Below are 24,035 nucleotides of genomic sequence, written 5' to 3' on the forward strand. Positions count from 1 at the left end.
AGATGGCAGCAAAAAGGACAGATAGAAACCAACATTGCCTTTGTTGGGTTCATGTTAGGGGAGACGACTGTTAGACAACTAAATACAAAATTGCTTAACTGCGATTGTAGCAAGTGTTGTTTTGGAGATGATAGTTGGAACACTAAATATACAATGGCTTAAGTGCAGTTGGGACAGTTCCATCATGAGAAAACACAAGTGCTCTCAGGAAACCTTCATGTCTTTGGTGGAGGGGGACAGGTGGGGGATGCTTCTCAGGAAGCATTGCTAAAAAACTGAATGTGTAGGATGAGGCATTGCCAAGGCCAATGTCTCGGCTTGGCACCAGAATCACGAGCCACCACACACCTTTGTAGGTTCAAACAGCAATTCTTTATTCCTGCTCTCACACCGCCTCCACACAGGTCCAGGGACAATCGCGTTCTGCCGTCTGCCGCACAATTCACCTACTCCACGAGGCTATCTCCAAATCCCATTTTAATCTCACAAGAACTCAACGGGAACAAGCAGCAGGAACACCCTAATCCCAGCAATAATCTTCAACCTCCAACTTCCCTAAAACCCATTATCTTAAACTAGCAACGCCTTAAACTCAAGGAGCCGGTTACTTCCTCAAACCTGATCAGCTCTAAACCCGGATCCGCCTTGGTCCTTGAGCAAGGTCACCTTATTAAAGCATGCATGCAATGTCCCATCGAATGTCCTCTAAGCAGCATGGGGTACGCTTGGCAAGGAAATTTCGATGCGTCATTCCTACTTGGTAATGGCCCTCAGCAAGGCATTGCTCACCAGGTAAAAGTAGGGCGGAGGGAAGAGTCCTCCAGGCAGCAGAAACTGAACTTTCAAGACTGGAAGGAGCTGAAGAGGCCTGTGCACTTGGAGTGCTGGAGCAATGTGGTGGTGGGCAGCTGGGGAGTATGGGAGAGGAGTGGGGTGGATCCCAGGCCTCCTGGACCAGGCAGGATTTGGACTGTTATCATAGGAGTGACTGAAAACCAATGCAAGGCTTTTGCAGAACAGATGGAAACCCAGAGTTGTTCCCCCAGCATGGACTTCACATTGCCAATACAGTAGTCCAAGTGATCTTGGGAACCCAGAGGCATGAAGGAGCGTGAGGGACACTTCAACACTGATTTTCTGTGTCTTTCCATGGTGTGTGTTTTGAGTTCTCTGCAGACTGAATTCCCAGGGGCAGGCAGGTGTCTTATCACTTATTCTTCCTATCCCCAAAGCCTTGGAATAGTGCGAGCTGCTCCGTCAACGCAGGCAGGCTAAGGCAGCGGGTGAAGCAGGCGCCTCTTTGGGATTCTTATTGCTTTCCTTGGGCTGCCCAGCAGGAACCTGGCTCCAGGCCCCTAGAACCCAAGGAAACGGCACAAACAGTACTTTTAGCCTGTGGAAAAGAGGATCCGAGTTGATTTTCCAGATTTAATTTTAGATTACAAATTAACAATGATATTTGTTAGCTTGAATGTCCTGGCACTTTCTCTTAGTCTTTTATTAGTACGGTTGATCAACAAGTAAGATACAGCATACTTCCACTGAGAACAGTGGGCTTCAAGGAATTTTTGAGAGTTAAGATTTTAAATTGTAACACATGATTTTTATGCAGGAGATTATAATAAGCATGTATTAAAATGGAGGGTTTGTAAGAGAGTAACAAATTCTAAATTTCGGCACTTATTCTTTTTTTTCTTTTCTTTTGGTACTGGGGATTGAACTCAAGAGCACTCGACCACTGAGCACATCCCCAGCCCTATTTTGTATTTTATTTATAGACAGGGTCTCACTGAGTTGCTTAGTGCCTTGCTTTTTGCTGAGGCTGGCTTTGAACTCATCATCCTCCTGCCTCAGCCTCCTGAATTTTGGCATTTATTCTTTTTTTTTTTTTAAAGAGAGAGTGAGAGAGGAGAAAGAGAGAGAGAGAGAATTTTTAATATTTATTTTTTAGTTCTCGGTGGACACAACATCTTTGTTGGTATATGGTGCTGAGGATCGAACCCGAGCCGCACGCATGCCAGTTGAGCTTGCTACTGCTTGAGCCACATCCCCAGCCCCGGCATCTCTCTCTCTCTCCCTCCCTCCCTCCCTCCCTCCCTCTCTCTCTCTTTCTCTCTCTCTCTCTCTCTCTCTCTCTCTTCCAAAATTTTATTGGCACTGAAATAGAACATGGGTTGAGCATTTTTGTTTTATTTTTTTTAATGAGCTCTCTTTTTGTTTAGCATATCCTTCATAACTCATCCCCTCACAACTTTGATCCAGTTCCCAGTAGAAACCTTGACATAATAAAACTGTTAATCCTGGTGATTTTGGTAGGAATCCTGACTTGAAAAGAGGGCTTTTGTGATTTATGTTCCATGCTATCCCTGGCACAGAGCAATCTTACTGCTTCCCTTCTTTGATAAGTGTTTTAAATCTGCCTATTGAGAAACGATTTTAGGGGGGGAAAAGGACAGAAATGTGGCTTTTCACATGCTGTTCTGTCACGCAGAGTGTTCTGAACTGAATTGTTTATTTTGGATGAAGCATGGTAGATGAACATTATGTTACTTCCCTGTCCTTGGAATTCTTTTAAAAAAGAAATGCCAACCATCTCAGTCAAGTTTAAAAGGAGGAAATTAAACAAAGGCACCGGTGGGTGACTCTCACTGGGGTGAGTCAGTCCCTTTTCATCATTTAATTTAAAAATGCTTAACTCAGCCAGAACCCTCTTTTCTATAGCAGTTGGTCCCTCAATCACAAAGTAAGTAAGTAATAAAGACAAAACTTACAATTTAATTTTAACTTAGATATAAATGCCCCCCCCCCCCCCGCCTTTAAATGTCAAATCAATTCTCTTTTTTAAGGTGGGCCCTCTGGAATTAGACATCATCTTTTTCAAAACACATTACTCACAATTTCTAGTTCTGGTTGCTGCAGAGTGAGAACAATTGTGAAGCATCTATGCGCAGGATCCTTCCACAATGCTGCTTTATTTCCCCTCAATCTTTTATGGTTGTCTTGCCCACTCATATTTAAATAAAATTGTTTTTGCAGCTCATGGCATTGAGTCTTTCCAAAATATTTAGTCTGATTTTTCAGAAAAAACAACTCCTTTCACTTCATATGCATATCTTATTAGTATTTTACTTAATTTAATTGCCTAATTAGACTAATGTGCCCAGCTGACTCTGGGTCATCTAGAATCCAGCTGTTGGGAACAGGTGTATAAGTAGCAAAAAGCTTAGCAGCTCAGGGTGAGGGAGAGTATGTTTTAAAAGAGGAAGCAGAGGGCCCTAATTAATTAAGCAAGCCAGTTTACTCCGACAACAGAGCTTCCTTTTACTTGTTATGTAGGCTCAGTCCTTTTCAATGTGTTGTAAGTTTGTAAATTCTATTTATAGCAGAAAAATGTCAAATAGCCCTCAAAAGCTTAGATAACTTTTAACACGGGAAAGGGACTCTAGAGATCACACCGACTTAATTTGAAGTTGAGGAAATAGCAGATATAGACTATATGACTTACCCCAGGATATTTGATCAGAGAATTTTGTGAATTTGAAATTATATGGCTCACAATGACCATGTGATATCCTCAAACCTCAAAACTACTCAGTTGGAGAATTAGGGTGTGGGATCCAGTCCTCTGAGTCCAAATCCCAAGCCTTTACCACCATCTGTGAGCTGTTGAAGTCTGGCAACTCATTGGGGAGACAGGCACATAAAGATGGCTGTGATCCAATGGGCTGTGCACTGTGACAGACACTGGCGAGGGCGTGGGGAAGCACATGAGGGGCATCAGGAAGACCTTCCAGATAGTGACTTGACTGTGAGTCCTGACTAGTGCCTGATGAAGGTCAAGAAGAGTGTTTTAACCAAGAAGGGTCAGGATGAACAAAGGCAAGGAAAAATGAATCAGGTAATAAGAAATGGGGAGGTTTGCAGGTGACATTGGAGGAATCAGGGAAGCCTAGGGCATGGAAAATCTTGTCTACCATGCTCCAGGGGTTGACAGGGGAGCTGCTAGAGGACTCTGAGAACAGATTTTCAAGAGAGTTAGAGACCATCTCTCGTATTCCCATCTACAACTCAAATTTCAGGGGATTTTTATTTTGAAAAATTTAAACCTATTGAAAGGTTTTAAGACTGATTAAACAAACAAAAACTCCACTATATAACCTTCACCTATATTCACCATTTTTTTTTTTTTGTACCAGGGATTGAACTCAGGGGCACTTGACCACTGAGCCACATCCCCAGCCCTATTTTGTATTTATTTAGAGACAGGGTCTCACTGAGTTGCTTAGCACCTCACTTTTGCTGAGGCTGGCTTTGACCTCATGATTCTCCTGTCTCAGCCTCCCAAACTGCTGGGATTACAGGCTTGCATCACTGTGCCTGGCTTCACCAGTTTGTTAACATTTTGCTACATTTGCATTTTTAAAATACACACACACACACACACACACACACACACACACACACACAGTTCCCCCCACACATCTGAAAGTTTCAAGCATAACACTTTTATCTCTACATACTTTAGCATGTGTCTTCTGGGTACAAAGACATTCCCCTACATAACCATGATATAATAATCAAATCCAGGAAATCTGACTACTACATAAGGCTTTTATCTACTCTATAGTCCATATCCATATTTCCCATGTATCCTAGTACTGTCCTTTATAGCTGCTTACTTTTTTTAAAAAATATTTAGTTGTAGATGAACACACAGTATATTTATTTTTATGGGATGCTGAGGATCAAAGCCGGTACCTCACACATGCTAGGCAAATGCTTTACCACTGAGCTACAACCCAGCCCCCATAACTGCTTACTTTTTGATACAGAATTATATATATTTGCTGGGGAGGAAGAAACCCACAGCCTTGTGCATGCTAGGCAAGTGCTCTATCATTGAGCCATATCACCAGCTTCTTATTACATCTTTATGATTAGAACCAGGTTAAATGGTTTTGGCAGAATATTACCACAGGTAACATTCCAATTCTACCTTCTATAAATTTTTTGAAATCTTTTCAAAAATTAAAAAAATTCTAATATTCTTATTTTTATATATCCAGCAGGTTATTTATTGACAAGTGACTCTTGTCATCATGTCATGATTGAGGCAATAGGCTATTTGTACAGGTCACTTGATTTAAGGGAGACCTATCTGGGACCTTCTCATTCATCCATCCATGGAATCATGCAGTGAGTTTGTTTCACATTTCAAAAATAAATATACTTCTGATTATTAACATTATGTAGTGACCTCTTGACAACTTTTGATCTTTTGCAGCCTTCTGAAGGAAATTGAGCGGACCCGCAGTAGGAAATTTTGGCCTCTAGGCATGTTACAGCAATCTCCTGAGAGTTCTAAGAATGGCTCCTTATTATGGGAACACCTGCTTAAATTAGACTACCACAGTGCTCAGAGTTCTAATACAGTAAGCTCCGTGATGTGCATCAATGCAGCTAAGTTAACAAGGGCTAAGAGCTTGCAGTTAGCACCACATCAGATTTCGGATAAATCAAAGTATGCTATAAGGAAAAAGATCTCCAGTCCCATTATTTGTATTTCTGCTGGGAAAAAGACCCAAGAGAAGGCACAGAATAATGTTGAAATATGGGATAGCCCAAGAAAGGAAGCATCAAAGAAAAAGAAAGATTATTCCATAGAGGTTTTACCTTCGGGTAAAAAGAGTGGCTTAGTAAAGCTTTCAAAGCAGAGGATTTTGTCTGATGAAAGTATGAGTGGTGCAGGCCATGTCACTACAATTTACCATTCTCCCCTACTAGGGCCATTTACCACAAATGATTCCTGGCACTCCATATCTGAGCTCATATCAGAAAAGTGGCTTTTTCATAATCCAGATTACAACTGGACTCCTCCAAAGAGTATTTTGAAGAGAAAATCTCAAGCAGAAACAAAATCGTTGAAGAACTCAACTAATAAGGAATAAAAACAAACCAAAACAAAACATTGTGGGTTCTTTGTGTAATCTTTTCCCACTTAAGTACTTTTTTTTTTTTAATACCTTTGTTTTATTTATTTATTTTTATGTGGTACTGAGGATTGAACCCAGGGCCTCACACATGCAAGGCAAGTGCTTTACCACTGAGCCACAACCCCAGCCCCTTAAGTACTTTTAATATATATTTTCTTCTAAGACACTTAGGAGTAATAATAATCAAGGCCTAGAGATTTGATTTTTTTAAACCCCTTGAAATATTTTAACTAATTTTAACTGAAAGAACAGTTTTTAAGTGATTTATATTTTTATGGTATTGATCTCATATTGATCTCACAGGGTTCCATATCTAAAAATATAGAAGCAATGTTATTAAAGTTCTAATTGTGTTATTTTTACATTGCTATAGTTTACTCATTGTGAATTTATGGATTTTTCATCTAAACAAAATTTGTAATTGCTATCATCATACCTTTTTATTAAACATAAGAAAAGTATTCCAGTTTATACATTAAAAACAGAGTTTAAAATACTGAGCCCATGGATTTGTTATATTTATTTTGAGCATTTTATTCGCCTCCATTTTATCAGTGATTTGTAAAACATTAACCAGTAACTGGTCCCTTCACTCCTATCAAACAAATAAAACCTACCTACAGAGTTAGGAAGCATCTGGAAGGGGGCTTAGCTTTGTGACTTTAGGCAATTTATTTTACCTCTTTTAGCTTCTGTTTGATTATTTGTAAAATGAAATTATGGCACATATTCCTCAAGATTACTGAGGGGACTGCATGCGAGAAGGCAGAGAACATCTTCGGTTAATGGCAGTTATTATTGTCACTAACTCCTTAGAGGTTTTACCTTTTTCCATGAAACATCTCCCCATTCCTTCAACCCTCTTGTGAGCATACACTAAGACCTTGGTTTTTCTTAAACTGTGCCCCACCTATTTCACATATGGTAGTACCGTCTCCCTGGCAGAGTGCCAGCCTTGTTTTATCTCCCCTTCCCCCAGCCCCTAGCTTCTGGCTTAGTGGTCACACGGGTAGCTTGGGAAATCCAGGGAAGTCCAGGGCGACACAGGTCTGTTCTGCAGGAGCAGAGTCTTGAGTCAGCCCACGTAGATACGTGCCTGATGGGGAGGTTACGGTTTATTGGGCTTCTGTGGAACCACAAGGCACTGAACAGGTGCAGCTAAGCCCAGAAGCAGAGCAGGCATTAGGATGTAGGCGTGGGCTGGAGCTGGATGATGTGTCCAGAGGACCTCTCTAAGTGTAAATCTAGGGTGAGGCACCGGCCTTCCAGGCCAAGCATCCTCAGGGCCATGGGGTGCCCTTCAAACGTAGGGATTTAAGGGGCTGGAATGTGTGGGGCCTCTGGCCAGCCACCCCTTAAAGGGCGGGCCTGGATGGATCCAAGCTGGGAATGAGGGCTTGTCCTCGGTGGCCTCCACGATATAGGGGAGGTCTAGACTTCAGAGGCCAAGAAGGCGGAGGAAGGTCACCTTCAGGACAGGGACAGAACAGATGGGGGTGGGGGTTACACTATCCGCATAGCTAGATTTGGGAGACCTCCACAGAAGGCAGGAAGGAGGTGCAGTGGAGCGCGGCGAGCAGCACTAGGGTCCTATCTCGTGGCCCTTTCATGTGGCCTCCACACCACTGCACGGCCACCTCCACACGCCGCAGGGTCAGGAAGGCTGGGCGCAGAGCCGGGGCAGCTGCGGTCGCGCCCCGCCCCTGACTCCGCCCCGCCCCCCGAGGTCCCCCGCCCGCGGCCGCCGGAGGGCGGGGCCGCGCCGCCACGTGCTTCCACGTAGGGAGCTGCCCGCCCCGGGGCCGAGCGCCGACCCAGGCTGGTCCCGCCGCGCCACTTGCAGCGCGGCAGCCTCAAGCATGACCACTGCGGCGGCGGCGGCGGCGGTGGCCCGCGGGGCCGGGGTGAGGGCGGCGGCCGTGGCGGCCCTGTGGGGCGGTGGCGGCGGGACTGCGGCCGGAAGGCGGCCGCGCTCGGGCCCCGCTCGGCCCTTGTGCACCGCGCCCGGGACCGCCCCGGACATGAAGCGCTACCTGTGGGAGCGCTACCAGGAGGCGAAGAGGAGCACGGACGGTGAGTGCGGCGGCGCCCCGCTTCCCAGCAGCTCGGGGAACCTCCCCGCCCGCCGCTGGGAATCGGGGCAGCTCGCACGCGGCGGCTCCCGCCGCTGACCTCCTGGGCATCGTGATCCTCGTACTCCCACACGTACCCGGCTGCGGGCAGCATCGTCTCTGCCCAGCGGCTTCGGGAACGTGGAAAAATGCCACTCCAGAAACTTCGCAACTCTTCCCTTTCTGTCGGGAGAGATGTTTTGTATTTTTCTTGGGATTTTTAGCTAGGAATCTGCATCGGTAGCCCTTTGGGCTGCCCGGTGGAGTCCACGGGCATCCGCTGGGGGACAGCCACCCCTCTCCACACCGCTGGGTATTGTTATTGAGCAGCAGTGACAGTGGCAGCAGCCCGAGCCTGGCCGGCGCCGGGCGGCCCTGGAGCGGGGCTGCGGGCAGGTGGCAGGATCCGGAGGCTGATCGCTTTCCTCCTGCGGGGGCGGGGCGGGGGGTGGGGGGGAGGGGATGGTCTGTCTGACCTGGGAGGGTCGGGTCGGGTTATCTACTAACCTCATTGAGGAAGGGGAGTGGATGAGCGCTTTGTGGCCAGGTGAACGTGGAGTGAGCTTGAGTTGTTACTAAGGGAAACGGTGAGCGCAAGAAAAGGGGACCAGAGTGCCAGGCGTGGAGGTCGATTGAGGTGCCCACATCCCATCTGTAGATGGGAAAGGCGAATCTCACGTTTAAGGCGCCAGGCCAAGGTGATGCTTTGACCAAGGGTCTGACTCAGTCCCTAAACCACTGCCTGTCTCCTACGCTGCGCTGATTTCCAGTAGCCGCTGGCCACTTGGAAACTGGTTTAAAGGACCAGTGATAATCCACCTGCGTTGTTGTTTTCAGGGAAGATTCCGAATTGATATTATATATTGATTATTTGAGGGGCGACAGTGGAGGTGGCACAAAAGAACATTTTATGGTATCATATATTCCATCTTTTGGCCAGAAGTCAGTTTAGGGAAATAAAACCCATTTGGAATAATTTTCAGAGTGAATTTGAAGTAGTTAATGAAGATTTTTAAAGTTTCCTTTTGCCAAATTTTGCTTTGGCTTTGAAGCTGTAGTATGGTGTGATGGAAAGAGGACTCACTTTGGGGACATTGGGAATTACAGCTCTTAGAGATGAAAGAAATATAGAATATCATCCAGCCCAGCTTTGAGATAGGCAAGATTTTTTTTTAATTGGAGTTTTTATGGAAATAACATGTAGTTTTAAGAGTTAATACAAAGAGATCTGGCATACCCTTCACCTGGTTTCTTCCAATGGTAACATTCTATAAAAGGACAGTACAGCATCATAGGGAGTATATACTGATAGCTCACAGGTTATTCTTACTAGTGTGTGTGAGTAATAGTTTGTCACAGGTAGGTTTTTGTCTCCACCATCACAATCAAGGTACAGAACAGTTCATAAGAATCCTTTATATTGTCTTCCCTCCTGATGCTGCCTTGTCCCCAGCCCCTGGATATTTACTGTTCTCCATTTCTGTTTTTGTCACTTGAAAAAGTTCACTTAGATGGAATCAGAGTATGTAATCTTTTGGGACTGATTGCCCCCCTCCCCTCAATATAATCCCCACAATTTTTTTTTTGTACCAGGGATTGAATATAGGGGTCCTTAACCACTGAGTCACATCCCCAGCCCTATTTTGTATTTTATTTAGAGACAGGATCTGGCCGAGTTGCTTAGCGCCTCGCTTTTGCTGAGGCTGACTTTGAACTCGCCATCCTCCTGCCTTAGCCTCCCAGCTGCAGGGATTACAGGCGTGCTCTGCTAGCCTGGCAGTCCCCTCAGTTTTATCCAGGCGTTTGTATGAACTGTGGCAATGACACACTCCTTGTTAGTGCTGAATAGTAGTTCATGCTATGTGTGTACCATAGGTTAACCATTTGTTTAAGCACAATAAACTGTTTAACCATAGTTTGCTCGTCGAAAGGACACCTGACTTGCCCCCAGTCTGTGGCAGTATAAATAAAGCAATTGTAAATATAAATATAATTGTAAATATAAATTGTAAATATCATGTAGGGTTTTTTGTGTGAACGTACATTTTTCATTTCTCTAAGTGCCCAAGAGTACAATTGCTGGGTTGAATAATAATTGCATCTTTAGTTTTTATAAGAACAAAGTTAGCTGCTTGCTGCCTGTGAGAACTGAAGAGGTCATGAAGCTTCGGTTTCTTCATCTGTGCTCGGGTTCTGGTGAGGAATAAATTAGTCCATCTGAGAAGGGTGTTCAGAATAGTGCCTGCAGCTGAAGCATTGGATGATAAAGATGAGCATGGGACCAGAGTTTGGGCTCTGTGTGATGATCCACGGGGGTGTTGGAGGGTGATAGCCTGAGTACTCTCTTCCCTAACAGTAGTTTCCTCAGCTGCAGTAGGGAGGTTGCAGGAGGCGGGGTTTAGCTTGGGCTTGGCTCTCATCAGGTGCTCAGTGGAGAGTAGCTATTATTATTAAATATCTATTGGTCACAGATACAGATGGAGGTGGGTAATTTAGCTCTGGGTTCTAGTCTCCTTTGGCTCTGTGACCTTGAACCAGTCATTTAACCTCTCTTGGCTTTGGTTTCTCTGTAAAACAAGGCCACTGGATGAACACTAAGTTTCTTCAAGTGTTGCAGGTGTGTTATGATGTACCCCATTCTCTCTTCAGGCCTCCAGCACCTGCACACAGGGCCATGAACTTGACTTTTCCTTCTTTGTGCTGTCTGGGGCTGTACCATTCCTAGCCTCCTCCAGCTGAAGTCTGCGTGAACCTACCTGCCCGGCTTGAGTCCATTCACTTACCATTTATTTAGCAGCCAGCAGTGGGTTTAAAGGCTGTTGATTTCCAGATGGGCGAGTCAGAGGGCCCCAGTGGCTGAGTACCTTCCTGGGCCCAGTGGTAGACCAGTGTTGGAAGGATGGTGAGTCTGTCAACAGATTGAGTGACAGCCAGGGGCCTAGGTAGGGCCTGTGTCCTTCGAGATGCAGGGAATGCTTCCCTCTTCCCGAAGCTGACCCTTGACTTGTGTCTTCAAGGAAGAAGAGGTCAGAAGGCATACTGATATTCATATCAAAATTCATATAGAAACATAGCAATTCTCCCCCCCACCCCAAGTTACAAGAAGACAAAACAGTTTTATTTTCTTCCTTATTCTGACAATAGAAATTTATTTTCTCACTCTCTTTCTGGCCATCCCATCTCTTCCCCTAAGCCACAGCCCGTTCAGGTGTCTTCCTTTGGAGGGTTTCCAGAAGGAAGCCGGGCAGGCGAGGGCCACTTTTTTCTTTTTTGTTTTAACCCCTTCTCTCCCATTCTCCCGTTTACCCATTTAAAAAATTCTTTTAAAATAACTTTATTTTTTTAGATTGTTCTGGATTTACAGATAAAATGTCTGGCTTCTGTAAACCCTGCGCCCACTTCCCCTGTTGACTGTCTCTCACTTTACTGAGGTGTGTGTGTTTGTGATCACTGCCAATATCGATACATCACCCATAGCTGATTCTGATTTTCTGTTTTTACTTGAGTGTCCTTTTTCTGTTCTAGGATCCCTTCCAGGACAGCACACTTCATTTAGTTGTCATGTCTCCTTTGGCTCTTTGGACAAGTTAAGGACCTTTACAGTTTTAAGGAGAATTGGTCACACACTGTAAAAAGTCCCTCAATTGGAATTTCTTCTAATTTTTTTCTTTTTCTTTTTTTTTCTTTTTTGGGACTAGAGATTGAACCCAGTGACACTCTACCACAGAGCCGCATTCCCAGGCCTTTTTATTTTGAGACAAGGTCTCACTGAGCTGCCCAGGCTGGCCTTGAACTTGAGTTTCTCCTGCCTCAGCCTCCCAAGTAGCTGGAATTACAGGCAGTGTGCCACCATGCCTGGCTCCTGATGATTTTACCTTGAGACTTTCCTAAGTACCATGTTTATGTAGTTAAAGATGTTTATGCATATTTTCAGACTCAGCCCAAAAGAAGGGTTCTTTGTATTTTAGGAGAGGAAATTGCTTTTTAGCCTCTAGCAAAAGTGGTATATGCTTCACTAGGACAGTGGTTTTCAGTGGCACTGGGTCCAGTTTTGTGACCCTCCTCACCCCAGAGGATTTTTTAAAAATATTTTTTTAATTGTAGGTGGACATAATACATTTATTTATTTATTTATCTATCTATCTATCTATCTATTTATTTATTTAATGTGGTGCTGAGGATTGAACCCAGTGCCTTACACATGCCAGATGAATGCTCTACCACTGAGCTCCCCCCCCCCCCCCCCCCCCGAGGATATTTGATGATGTCTGGAGACCTGGGGACCTTTTAATTTGTCACAACTGAGGGAGGGCTGTGGTCTGCTGCCAGCCTCTGGTGGGTCGAGACCAGGGAAGCTGCTGAATATCCTCTGTGTGTAGGAGAAAGTTCCATAACAGATTTGTCTCCAAGTGTCAGTTTATCTCCAAATGTCATTTGGCTCCAAATGTCAACAGTGCCAAGGTTGAAGAACCCTGTTCTAAAGTGCAAGTTCTAAGAAATTGCTGGGTGCCTAAAATTTAAAGGGCTGAGTATGTTATGTTCTCTTACGCTCCATGTGTGGTGATGGTCATCGTCTTCCTCCTCCTCTTCCTCTGTCTCCTCCTCCTCCTCTTCACTATCACCAGCATCACCACCACCACCACCGGGGATTGAACCCATGGGCCCTCCACCACCAAGCCACATCACCAACCCTTTTTAGTTTTTAATTTGAGACAGGGTCTCACTAGGTTGCTGAGGCTGCCCTTGAACTTGCAGTCCTCCTGCTTCAGCCTTCTGAGTCACTGGGATTACAGATGTGTGCAACTGCACTGGCATGTATATGTATTCTTGTAGTGTAATCCCTGCCTTCCGTGTGTGCTCATCAGATACCTAGCCTGGCTGGGTACGTACAGAATGAAGCATCCCTGCTTCTCCAAGAGGGACTGCTCCAGTTTTATATTTGGATAATTTTTTTTTTTTAATTTTAGAAATAACCTCAGAGTCTGGGCTCTTTAGAATATTTGGCTAATTGCCCAAGGCCATGGCATGTATTAAGCTATGGGAAAAAGTCTGGCAATTAGTGTAGAGTTTTGGCTTTTTTAAGTGTTGAAGGGGGCTGAAGGGTTTCAAAGTTCTGGGTTGAGAGTGTTTAATATTCAGTAAAAAATGTGTATCTAGTGAGGACACAGTGATAAAAAGGCATCATATATAAAATAATCATGACACGCAGGGGTAATAGGCATATAAACATAATAAAAAATGGTAGTAAGCATAAATTTCTCAAGAACTGCAGTGAGTTAAAAAGTTACTCTTGGGATAATTTGAAAATCCAAGCATTTTTTTCACAGATTGTATTCTACCATCTTCTGAGAAATGTAGTTAAAGAAATGCAGAAGCTATACACTAAAATTCCTTTATAGTTGGTCTTCTCAGCACCAGCTTTAGTATAGTGACTCTTCAAGAGGGAGAATATAGATCAGTTTAATCATGGAGCCATTTTTTTGGAGGCACTGACTCTATTTTGAGGTTCTAAAGAATATACTTGGGAAGTTTTAATGCATCGACAAGAATGTATGGTAATAATGCTGAAAGTTTCAACCAGAAATGTGCTTCTGTGCCACAGGATAATGGAGTCAGCACCCTTTGAGAATCTGGAGAAGCTGTGTGTGCTATCTCTAGAATAGACACATTTGCACTATCACACATCACACTTCCATGCACACACTGTTTTGCCCATGATTTCAGGGGGACCTGGAGCATTTCTTTTTCCTGGTGTTCCACGTCTCCTGTGGGCCCTCCGTTAGGCTGGAAGGATGAAGGACAGAGTTGCTGGCATGCTTGTGCAGGAAGAATTTGGCTGGAGACAGTCTTCGAGATTAAAAATTTGCACCTAATATCAAGAAGCCTGCTCAGGCAGAATATCAATCCATCTTTGACCTGACTGGCTGCCGAGGGTCATGGTTTTCTGAAACTGTTGTGGAGATGGCAGGGGGATTACTAGTTGAGATTTAGAATTCATTTTCTTCTGTACACTATCCAGGATTTATGCCCTAGTGAAAGAGGAATCCAACGGAGGTAAAATGTAAAAAGGAGATTCAATGATATTTTTGTTGTCACCCTTTGAAGCAAAGAAGAATTTTTAAAAAATCGAATGGTTCTCCAACTTGGTGACACATTGGGATAAGCTTGTTTAAAAATGAAGATTCCAAGACCCTGACCCTGGCAATCTGCTTCATAGGGTTCAGGGCAGGGCCCAGGAATCTGTGTTTTTATAAGCTGGATTTAGAAACTAATTCTTTATTGAACTCTTAAAAATATCCTCTTCCCATTAAAAGTCCTCTTTAGAACTTTGCCTTCTAGCAGTATGGTAAGCTAGCTAGCCCCAGAACCTTTTTATATGCTGAAAAAAATCCAAAGGACCTTTTTTTAAGTGTCTAACTGAACTTTGAGATGGTGGAGAGTAATTTTAGGGATTAACAATGAAGAGGGGGGCTGAAGTCAGAATGGTGAGCAGGCCAGTGAGCTACTGGCCTGGGCGTTGTGCTGGGCTTTCCCGGGTCTGCTTCTGGCAGGGAAGACTCGCCTTGGGCTCACTCACACATACTGTTTGAGATGCTCTTGTAAATTTGGTGCCTGCAGTAAAGTGTTTCCTTCCCTGCAGGGAGACAATAGGGACCTTTGTCTCTCTTGACTTTTTTCCTGTGTGTGATGTTTGTTGAAGTCTCCCATAGGTTGGAGATTGAATTTATTGTGCTGGTAGGGTGTTATAGTTTGGATAAGAGGGTGTCCCCCTGAAAGTTCCCATGTCTATGCAGGAATGTTCCGAGATGAGATAATCAGATTTGAGATCTGTAAATGAATCAGTTCATCCAAGTTTGAATGGACTAACTGGATGGTAACTGCCGGCAGGTGGGCTGAGGCTGGAAAAGGTGGGGTGCATCTTCCACGTGTTCCCTTTCCCTTTTCTCCCTCGGCTTCCTGACTACCTTGAGTAGAGCGGCTCTCCTCCACTGCTCTCTTACGCCATGACAGCTGCCCACCTTGGGCTCAGAGCAGTGGAGTCCACTGGCCATGGGCTGAGACCTCTGAAACCGCTGCCCAAATTAAACTTTTCTTCCTCTAGGTGGTTCTTGTCAGATATTTTGGTCACAGCAACAAAAAGCTGACTTAAAACATTTGGTTTAGTAACCCCAAACTGAGAATTTAACTAGAAGTGAATGATAGTGACCTGGGACTCCTGGTGGAAACCAACACCAACTCCCTGGATGATGGAAACTCACGTGCCCAGGATTCTCAAGACTGACCAGAAATGAGCTCACCACCCAAAATTTAAAAATGCACAGATAACCAGATTAAGTGAGAATCAAGTGGATTAGCAAACAGCAGAATTAGTATGAGTAAGTCTTCAGAAATTTGGGTTATTAGGTAAAGATTATATATAGTGGCATCTGATAATGTTTAAAACTTTGGAGAAATAAAAGGTGAGATTGAAAATAGAATCAGGAATTATGAGAACTACTAAAATTATCAGGCAGATTTTAAGAAAAAATCAAATAGAATCTCTAAAATTTTTAATTTTTGAAATAAAAAAAAAATCAGTGGAATGATTTTTTTTTAAAATTTAATTTATGGTATTGGGAATTGAACTTGTGACTTAACACATGCTAGACAATTATTCTACCATGGAGCTACTTTCCCAGCCCAGTGGAATGATTTTAACTAGGAGATTAGATAAAGGTGATGAAAGAATGAATTGAAAGATAAATCTGAGAAAGTTGCCCAGCATTTAACAGTCAAAGAGATAGATATTAGGAAAGCAGTTTACTGAATAATAGAATGAGATGAGTAATGTGTAATTGGAGTTCCAGCAAAAGATAGAGAGGAAAATGGCAGAGGAGTAATTTCTTTTTTTAAAAAATTTGTTTTAATTAGTTACATATGACAGTACAATGATCTTGACATATCATACATTTGAATCAGATGAGGTATGATTTCTCATTTTTCTGAGTGTACAGGTTGCAGAATCACATTGGTCATGCAGTCACGTATATACAGAGAGGAGTAATTTCTAAGACTTTTCTAGAACTAATGAAAGAATCCTCCGATTTTAGGAAACACAGCACATCTCAAACAGGGTTAATAAGGAGTAATATATTAAAAAAACAAAGAGAATATCCTAGAAGCAGCCAGAAAGACGGATCCAAAAGCGCAGTAGTTAAATATAGACCATGAAGCCAGAATGTCTGGGTTCAAATTCTGACTTTATAATTTACAACTATGTGACTTCCATGGGCCTCAATTTTCTCCTTTGTAAAATGGGGATAATAATATTATCTGTTCTCTAGGATTGTTAGATTTAAATGCATTAATATATGTAGAGTTCTTAAAATAGTGCCTGGCATATAGTGAACCCAGTGTAAGTGTCAACGGCTGTTATGACTGCTGCAAAGGAGTAGGAGACTACTGATAGCAGACTTGTGAACAGCCATAGTGGAAACTTCAAGACAGGAAATTACTTCTAAGTGTTGAGAGAAAAATGTCAAATTTAGTATTGTGTGCCCATCTAACTCATCATTTGAGAATGAGAGGAAATTTTTAGATAAAACCTAAAGTTTGCTACCAAAAGAAATCAATAAAGCAACTTCTGAAGGATGCACAGGTTGAACATCTCTAACCTGAAGATCCCAAATCTGAAATGCTCCAAAATCTGAAACTTGTTGAGCTTGAACATGAAGCTGCAAGTGGAAAATTCCATACCTGATTTCACGCAGTGGGTCACAGTCAAAACTCCTGCATACTACAAATAATGAATTAAAGTATCTTCAACTGTAGTGTGTGAGGTGTACCTGAAACGTAAGTGGATTTCATGTTTAGGCTTATGTCCCATCCCCAAGACATTCATTATGATGTGTGTGTTTACATTCTAAAATCTGAAAATGTCCTGGTCCCAAGTATTTCAGATAAGGGATTCTCAGTAGAGGTTATCCCAGATCAGCATGTAAGATGCAAAAGAAAATGGAGAAGAAAGAAATTGGTAGATATGAAATAAATCTAAACAAATGTGGAGAACGAAGAAATTGTTAGATATGGAATAAAATCTAAACAAATGTTGACAACACAGAGAAATCAGGCCCAAACAGGGCAGATAAAAGGAACAACAGAAGCAAGAAGTAGCACAAAATATCCCAGGGAAATAATTGAAGATCTCAGTAATCATGGTAAGCTTAGATGAAGATGGACTGACAGAGCAGATACAGGAAACCAAGTCCAGCTGGATGCTGCTTATAAGAAGTACATCCTAGAACAAAGAGGTAGAAAGGTTGGGATTAATAGAATGGGAAAATGCCAATCAAAGGGAACCAGTGAGTTAACAGTATCCGACAACTATTGAAATGGTATTAGAAAAAGGAAATACTGTTAACTACAGGAAGCAGGAAGCTTTGCAAACTACAGTTCATGGGCTAGTTCTAGCCTGCTGTCTCTGTTTGCATATGCAGCTTTTTTTGGAACTATAGCTACTCTCTCTCTCTCTCTCTCTCTCTCTCTCTCTCTCTCTCTCTAACTATAGCTACTTCTCTCTCTTTCTCTCTCTCTCTCTCTCTCTCTCTCTCTTTCTCTGGCAAGGGGGACTGTCTTTGTGCAGATATGAGACTTGAGTAGTGCAGCAGAGATTGTCTGACCCGCAGAGCCTAAAATGTTTATTAACTGGCCCCTTTTAGAAAACTTATGCTAATTTCTGAACTAGATCTGCATACACACACCCCGGCAACAAACAGCATAAGTCTCACAGAAATAATGTCAAGTTAAAAAAAAAAGCAAGTGGCAGACTTATACCCGTTATAAAAGGTTTAAAAACACACAAAAATACTGTAAATTCCTCGTTGGGATATGTATGTGCATTGTGAGGTTCTATAAAGTAAAGCAGGAGAGTGGGAGACAACGAAGTGAGGGTTGTTGGGAGGTTGAGACAGGAGACTGATTATTCACTATTGAGCTACTCAAAATTGAAGGCCAACTCAAGAAACGAGAAACATTCCCTAAAAAAACCCATCCATCGGCCACTGGCTCTCTTAACTATCTTAACTGTAGCATGCACTTAAAAAATATAGTAAAATATGATCATTTTTCTTTGCAGCATGTTTTTTTGGGTAGTGGGGGTGGGGTACTAGGAATTGAAGCCAGGGATACCCCACCACAAAGCTACATCCCTAGCCATTTTTATTTTTTGTTCTGAAACAGGGTCTTGCTTAGGGCCTCACTGACTTGCAAAGGCTGGTTTTGAACTTGCAATCCTCCTGCCTCAGCCTCCCGAGTTGCTGGGATGACAGGCATGTGCCGGAGAAGCACTTTTGGATGATGCATGGCAGGCCCGTGAGCCCTGGAGGAAAGAGAGCTTTCTCCAGTGCTTCCTGGAGGGGTTTGTTTTGTAGCTGGATGGTGGGGCCCGGATGTTCTTATTACCTTTGTACCTTTCTTTCTGTCTTACAAATAGCATGATGTGCTCTCTAAGAGTGGTCCTTTCTTTAGGCAGAGGGCCTTGGCGATCCTTGGCCATAAGGAAAAGTAGCATCAAGGACTTAAGGGTGGGACATACCGCATGCTAATCGTCACGTTTTGCAGGTAGGAAAGAAATGGCTGCCATAGGAGAGAACCTGGCACCTGGAGAGGGCCGTGGGTCACAGAGTCTAGTCCCCTGCTCAAAGAAGAAACTCCTTTGCCCACAGCCCTGGTTGGTGGCCGTCTGGGACCTGCGAGTTTGTCACGTGATCACAAGGCTGCCAGCTTCATTCGTGTGGCCGAGTGGTTCAGAATTCCCTTTTGTGTATGTTAACGGTGGCTTAAATGTGAAGATGGCAGCCACGCCTCATCAGTGACCCTTTGACTTCATGACTGTGGCGCTTCAGCTTGGCATTCAGTCTAGATTGTCCCTGTCCCCTGGAAAGCCAGCCCTTTGGTCCTGACCGCAGGGAGTCAGTGGTCTGACTGGTTCAGGGTGGAGGGAGGCCATCGCCTCTGCCCTGGTGAGCAGGAGCACCCCCCTCCTATTAGAACACCCGGGAGGTCAGTGCTGGGCGGGTTCCTGTCAAGGTTGTGGTCAGCTAAATCCTGACTCCGCTTCCTGAATTGAGAAGGTGTCTTTGAGAGAAAGAAAAACAGAGAAGAAAACATAAAAAGCTTTATGATTTCCCACATGTTAAAAGACATGCATTTGGCTGGGTGGAGAGCAGCAGGGCGTCCTGCAGTGTGTCGGGCGTTGGCCAGCGCCTGGAAGAAGCCGGCCATGCTCGGTGTGTTCACAGCCAGGTGTTGCAGAGGTCTGGTAGGGAAGGGGAGGGGGTAGCTGATGCATCAGGTTGGGTTTTATAGAAAAATTTTCTAGTTTAATGAGTTGATTCTTAACTTTGAGAAACATCTTTTTTAGTTTCCTAGGGTTTTTTTTTTTTTTTCCTCCCCTTGATACTGGGGATTGAAGCCAGTGGTGCTTTTTATTTTTTATTTTGGGACAATAGTCTTGCTAAGTTGCTAGGGCTTCTGAGGCTGGCCTTGAACTTGTGATACTCCTGCCTCAGCCTCCTAAGCTGCTGGGGTTATAGGTGTGTGTCACCATGCCCAGTTTAACAAATATTTTTGACTACCATCTGTGTTCTGGTTACTTACTGAATAACAGCAAGTAGGCACACCTAAGGTGGCAGTTTTCAACCCTTTTGCCCTCAGTATTTTTTTATACACTAGTAAGTCTTAAAGATCCCAGAGGTTTTGTTCATATAGATTATATTGATGACTGTATTTAGAAATTAAAGCAGAAATTTAAACAGTACGTACATATTAATTTATTTAAAAGAATAATGTTAAGTCTGTGACCTCTTAAACATAAATGGTTTACTTTTTATGAAACATGACTGCTTTCCAGAATAAAACAAGTGTGGGTGAACGTCGTGGTTTTGCACGTTGCTGTGGTGTTTGGATTAACAGAAGGGATCCGGGCTCTGGGTTGATTCTGCATTCAGTCTGTTTTACGAGAAGTCCCCGGGCCTGGGAAGCTCCGCGGTGTGCTGAGAGGGAAGCAGGCAGACGTCTGTGTTAGATTCTTATTGCTCTGGTAACAAGTTACCACAAATTGAGTGACTTAGATCAACAAAAATGTATTGGCCTTAAGTTCCGGGCGGGTCTCCCTGGCTGAAGTCAAGGTCCTGGCTGGGCGACCTTCCCTTCTGGGAGAAGGCTTCCTTGCCCTTTTCAGCTTCCAGAGGCTCCAGTGTTCCCCGCAGCCCCTCTCATTGTCAAAGCCAGCCGGGGCTGGAGTCTTCCTCAGTCTCCTCTCCAGCCTGAGTCCTCTGCCTTTTCTTTTTTTTCCCCCGGTATCAGGGATCAGACTCAGGGGCACCCAGCCACAGAGCCACATCCCAGCCCTGTCTTGTATTCCATTTAGAGACAGGGTCTCCTGAGTTGCTCAGCGCCTCGCCCTGGCTGAGGCTGGCTTTGAACTCAGTTCTCCTGTCTCAGCTTCCCGAGCTGCTGGGGTTACAGGTGCCTGGCGAGTCCTCTGCCTTTTCCGCAATTAAGGACCCTTGTGGTGGCAGCTGGCCCACCTGGTAGTCAGGGCGCTGTCTCCGGGCTAAAGGCAGCAGACCCACAGCCTCAGTTCCTCTGCTGTCACAGTAAGGAAGTCCCAGGTGTCAGGGAGGAGGGTGGAGGACTTTGGGGAGCCGCTGCTGGGCCTGCTGGGTTAGAGATCCCCTGGAAGAGAGGGCGGTTCCTGGGTCATGCCAATCACTGTTGACCCAGGAAAAGTACTTGTTGAGTGGGAGGAGCAGGGAGGGCCTGAGGAGAAGGGGCTGAACGCTTGAGGGGGGGGTTGTGCGTGTTGTCAAGGTCAGTCGCTGTGTGACTTGGGCCCTGTGACTGTTCCTCTCAGCCTCATCTCCCTCATCTGCAGGTGGGGACAGCAGTGTTTACTCATGGAACTCCAGTGGTGGTCATTGAAGCGACAACCAAGAAGTCCCCAGTGGTGGCATGGGGAGGCGCTGGCATTTGTCCCTTTTCTGCTTCCTGCGCCCTCCAGTGAGACATTCTCCAAAGGTTGCCACGCGCCTGCTCTTCAGATGGGGCTCAGTTTTCTTTCTCTCTAAGAACATTTTCTGTTGAAGCTAAATAAAGGTTCCTTTCTTTGGAACAGTTGTTTTCTTATTAATGATGTAAGATTAGGTTGTCATTAAGCCATTATTATATTTATTTTTATTATTTATATTTTTTTAATATTTATTTTTTAGGTGTAGATGGACACAACACAATGCCTTTTTTTTTAATGTGGTGCTGAGGATCGAACCCGGGTCTCGCCTGTGCTAGGCGAGCACTGCACCACCGAGCCACAATCCCAGCCCCTCATTATTATATTTAATCTTCAAGTGCAGTTGTATATGGTTTTATTTTTTAAAAAATTTTTTTAGATGTCGATGGACCTGTGTTTTACTCACTTATGTATATATTTATTTATATGCTGAGAATCGAGCCCAGTGCCTCACACATGCTAGCGAAGTGCTCTACCACTGAGTCACCACCCCAGCCCAGTATGTGGTTTTATTTTTGGAACTTTAGCGTGATGGGTTTCAGGGGAGTAGTGAGAATTACAGGTGTTACTTGAAAGGTAATAAGGTGTAATTTTAACTTGCGGTGGGAGTAGTATAAATGTCATGTGCATTATTAATTTTTCAGATGACTAATTCTTGTCATGATTGCTTTTCTCTGGAGATGGTGCAAAATATGTACCCTCCTGGAAAAATGAAAAATTCTTTTTAAATTTATAGAAGCAATAAATAAACAACTACTGAATCACTTCCTCCTCCTGGGGCGCCGCTGGCCCTTTGTGGAATTTCTCTCTCCCGTCAGTGGGGTATTTTTGTTGATCTCTGGGCCTGTGATTTGCTCATCTCAGAGCCCGTGCTTCATGATTTATTTGTAATCCCGGTGTGGAGCCCTGTGCATTGTCTCCTGACAGTGTGTCTGATGGGTGGGAATTGAAAACACACTGAGAGTTCAGTTAAGTGGGAAAACCAGGTTATAAAATACTACGTGCTGCATGATCCTATTTATATAAAATTCCAGAAGGTGCAAACAAATCTGATCAAGATCAGTAGTAGCTTGGGGGTTGTCAGGGGCAGAAGGAAGGAGGGCTAAGATTTAAGGGGGGGTGAGAAGATGTCAGGGGGGCTCACGGTCTTGTTGCCATGCGGGCTTCTCGGGCATATATGTTAGATATCGTACCTCATCAGACGGGACGCTTTGTGTGCAGTTTCTTCCACCTCATTTGTATCCCTGGCTCTAAAATTAGAACAAATAAGGGAAAAATTCTTTAGTCTGGCTTGAGGCAGGTGCCCAGCCCAGGAGGAGGGCCCTAGGAGGGTGCCTCCTGAGTAAGCTGTGGCTGGTGGGGCAGGTCCCAGGAGAACCTGGATTGGGTGTGTGTCGAGGTGGGAAAGGCCATTTCTAGAAAGGGTCGAGGAATGCTGGGCAGGTGGCCTTGTAAATGTTCACCTTTATTATGAAAAGGAAAAAAAATCTTGATACTTTGTTTAATCTTGGCGTCTATTATTGGATGACTATAGAAGCAGAAACAGTTTTTCTCTTATTATGGAGCATTTTAATTGGCACATAATTGTACATATTTCTGGGATACAGTGTGATATTTGGATTCAAGTATACAAAATGCAGTGATCAAATTAGGTTAGTCCATATATCACTTCAAAAAATTTGTATTTCTTTGTGATGAGAACAGTCAAAATCCTTTCTATTTTGAAATATCCATTGTCAGAGCCAGCGGTTGGCACATGCTGGGCAAGTGCTCTACCCCTGAGCTACATTCCCAGCCCTTTTAAATTTTATTTTGAGACAGGGTCTCACTCAGTTGTCTAGGCTGGCCTCAAACCTGCAATCCTCCTGCCCCAGCCTCTCAGGTTGCTGGAATTATAGATGTGTGCCACTGTGCCCAACTTTCCAGTCAATTATTGTTAACTGTAGTCACCCTACTGTGCAATGGAGCACTAGAATGCATGCCTCTTACCTGTGTTTCTGCACCGATTAACCCACCTTTCCTTATCCCTCCTCCCTAAAAATGTTTTATGACCTGATGGTTATTGGAACAACTGGAGATAATTTAAAAAGAAGTTTCTGCTAAAAATATTTTAATTTAAATCTCTATATCAGCCACAGCCTTCAATGCCCCACTGTCTATTCAACTCTGTATCTCTTACTGTAACTAATCATTAGCAGAAAGGATATTAAGTAGACACAGCTGTGACCAGTAGCCCTTGTTGGCACTAGGCAGAACACACGGAAGCATACACAAATGCAAACGTGCATAGTGTTCCCTGACACAACAATAAGGATGAATTCACAGTTTTCAGACAAGCATTAATTGCGGAACCGACTGCAGCCTGGGCCTGAGCCTGGCCCGACCCTTGGGAGCTGGAGCATGGTTAAATTGCTAAAGGAGATTTTTTTTTTTTTTTTTTGTCATTTTCACTGACAGTTACAGATGTGAAGTTTAAAGTTTTGAACTTTGGGTGTTGGACCTTGAGTTCGCTCTGAGTGGAGACGGTGCTGGAGAGAGCTTGCTGTTCAGCTCAGAAACAAGAAGTACCGGTTCTCGTTTTTATGTTTTCTGTCTGTTTGTATCCTTTGAAAGGACATTTTGAAACCTTGCTGTTTTCAAGATGCATGTAATAAAAGACTTTGAACCCGTGTTAAGTAAATATGAAGTAATAAAATATTTGGAAGATGTATGAGTAATTTGTGAAATTTGTGAATGTCGTGAAATATAAACAGAAGTTGAAAGTCATTATGAGCCGCTGGAGTGACTCGGTGGCCCCTCGAGCGCTAGAGGACCTGTGGAAAGCTTGGTGTGGTGTGTGGGTCAGTGGGGACGTCCCTGGAGTTCTCTGGGGAGAGTTGTCTG

General features: G+C 43.9%; 2 protein-coding genes across 3 annotated transcripts in view; both read left to right on the forward strand.

The window, feature by feature from the left end:
• Positions 1 to 5,966, forward strand: part of LOC101973794 (putative tetratricopeptide repeat protein 41) — an 82,800-nt gene extending 76,834 nt beyond the window's left edge. Inside the window, exons 15-16 of the mRNA XM_040279063.2 lie at positions 5,067 to 5,196; positions 5,285 to 5,966. Coding sequence (XP_040134997.2) covers positions 5,067 to 5,196; positions 5,285 to 5,948 — 794 coding nt within the window. The 3' untranslated portion in view covers positions 5,949 to 5,966. The remainder of the gene's footprint in view (positions 1 to 5,066; positions 5,197 to 5,284) is intronic.
• A 1,811-nt stretch (positions 5,967 to 7,777) lies between these two features.
• Positions 7,778 to 24,035, forward strand: part of Nt5dc3 (5'-nucleotidase domain containing 3) — a 54,842-nt gene continuing 38,584 nt past the window's right edge. Inside the window, exon 1 of one of the 2 annotated variants that reach the window (XM_078052922.1) lies at positions 7,778 to 7,897. Coding sequence is in view for 1 of the 2 variants with exons in the window: in XM_078052921.1 (XP_077909047.1) it covers positions 8,015 to 8,066 (52 nt within the window). In the remaining variant the exon portion in view is untranslated. The other variant, XM_078052921.1, reaches the window with a different exon arrangement.

Source organism: Ictidomys tridecemlineatus, chromosome 6 (assembly GCF_052094955.1).
Source record: "Ictidomys tridecemlineatus isolate mIctTri1 chromosome 6, mIctTri1.hap1, whole genome shotgun sequence".
Lineage (NCBI taxonomy): Eukaryota > Metazoa > Chordata > Mammalia > Rodentia > Sciuridae > Ictidomys > Ictidomys tridecemlineatus.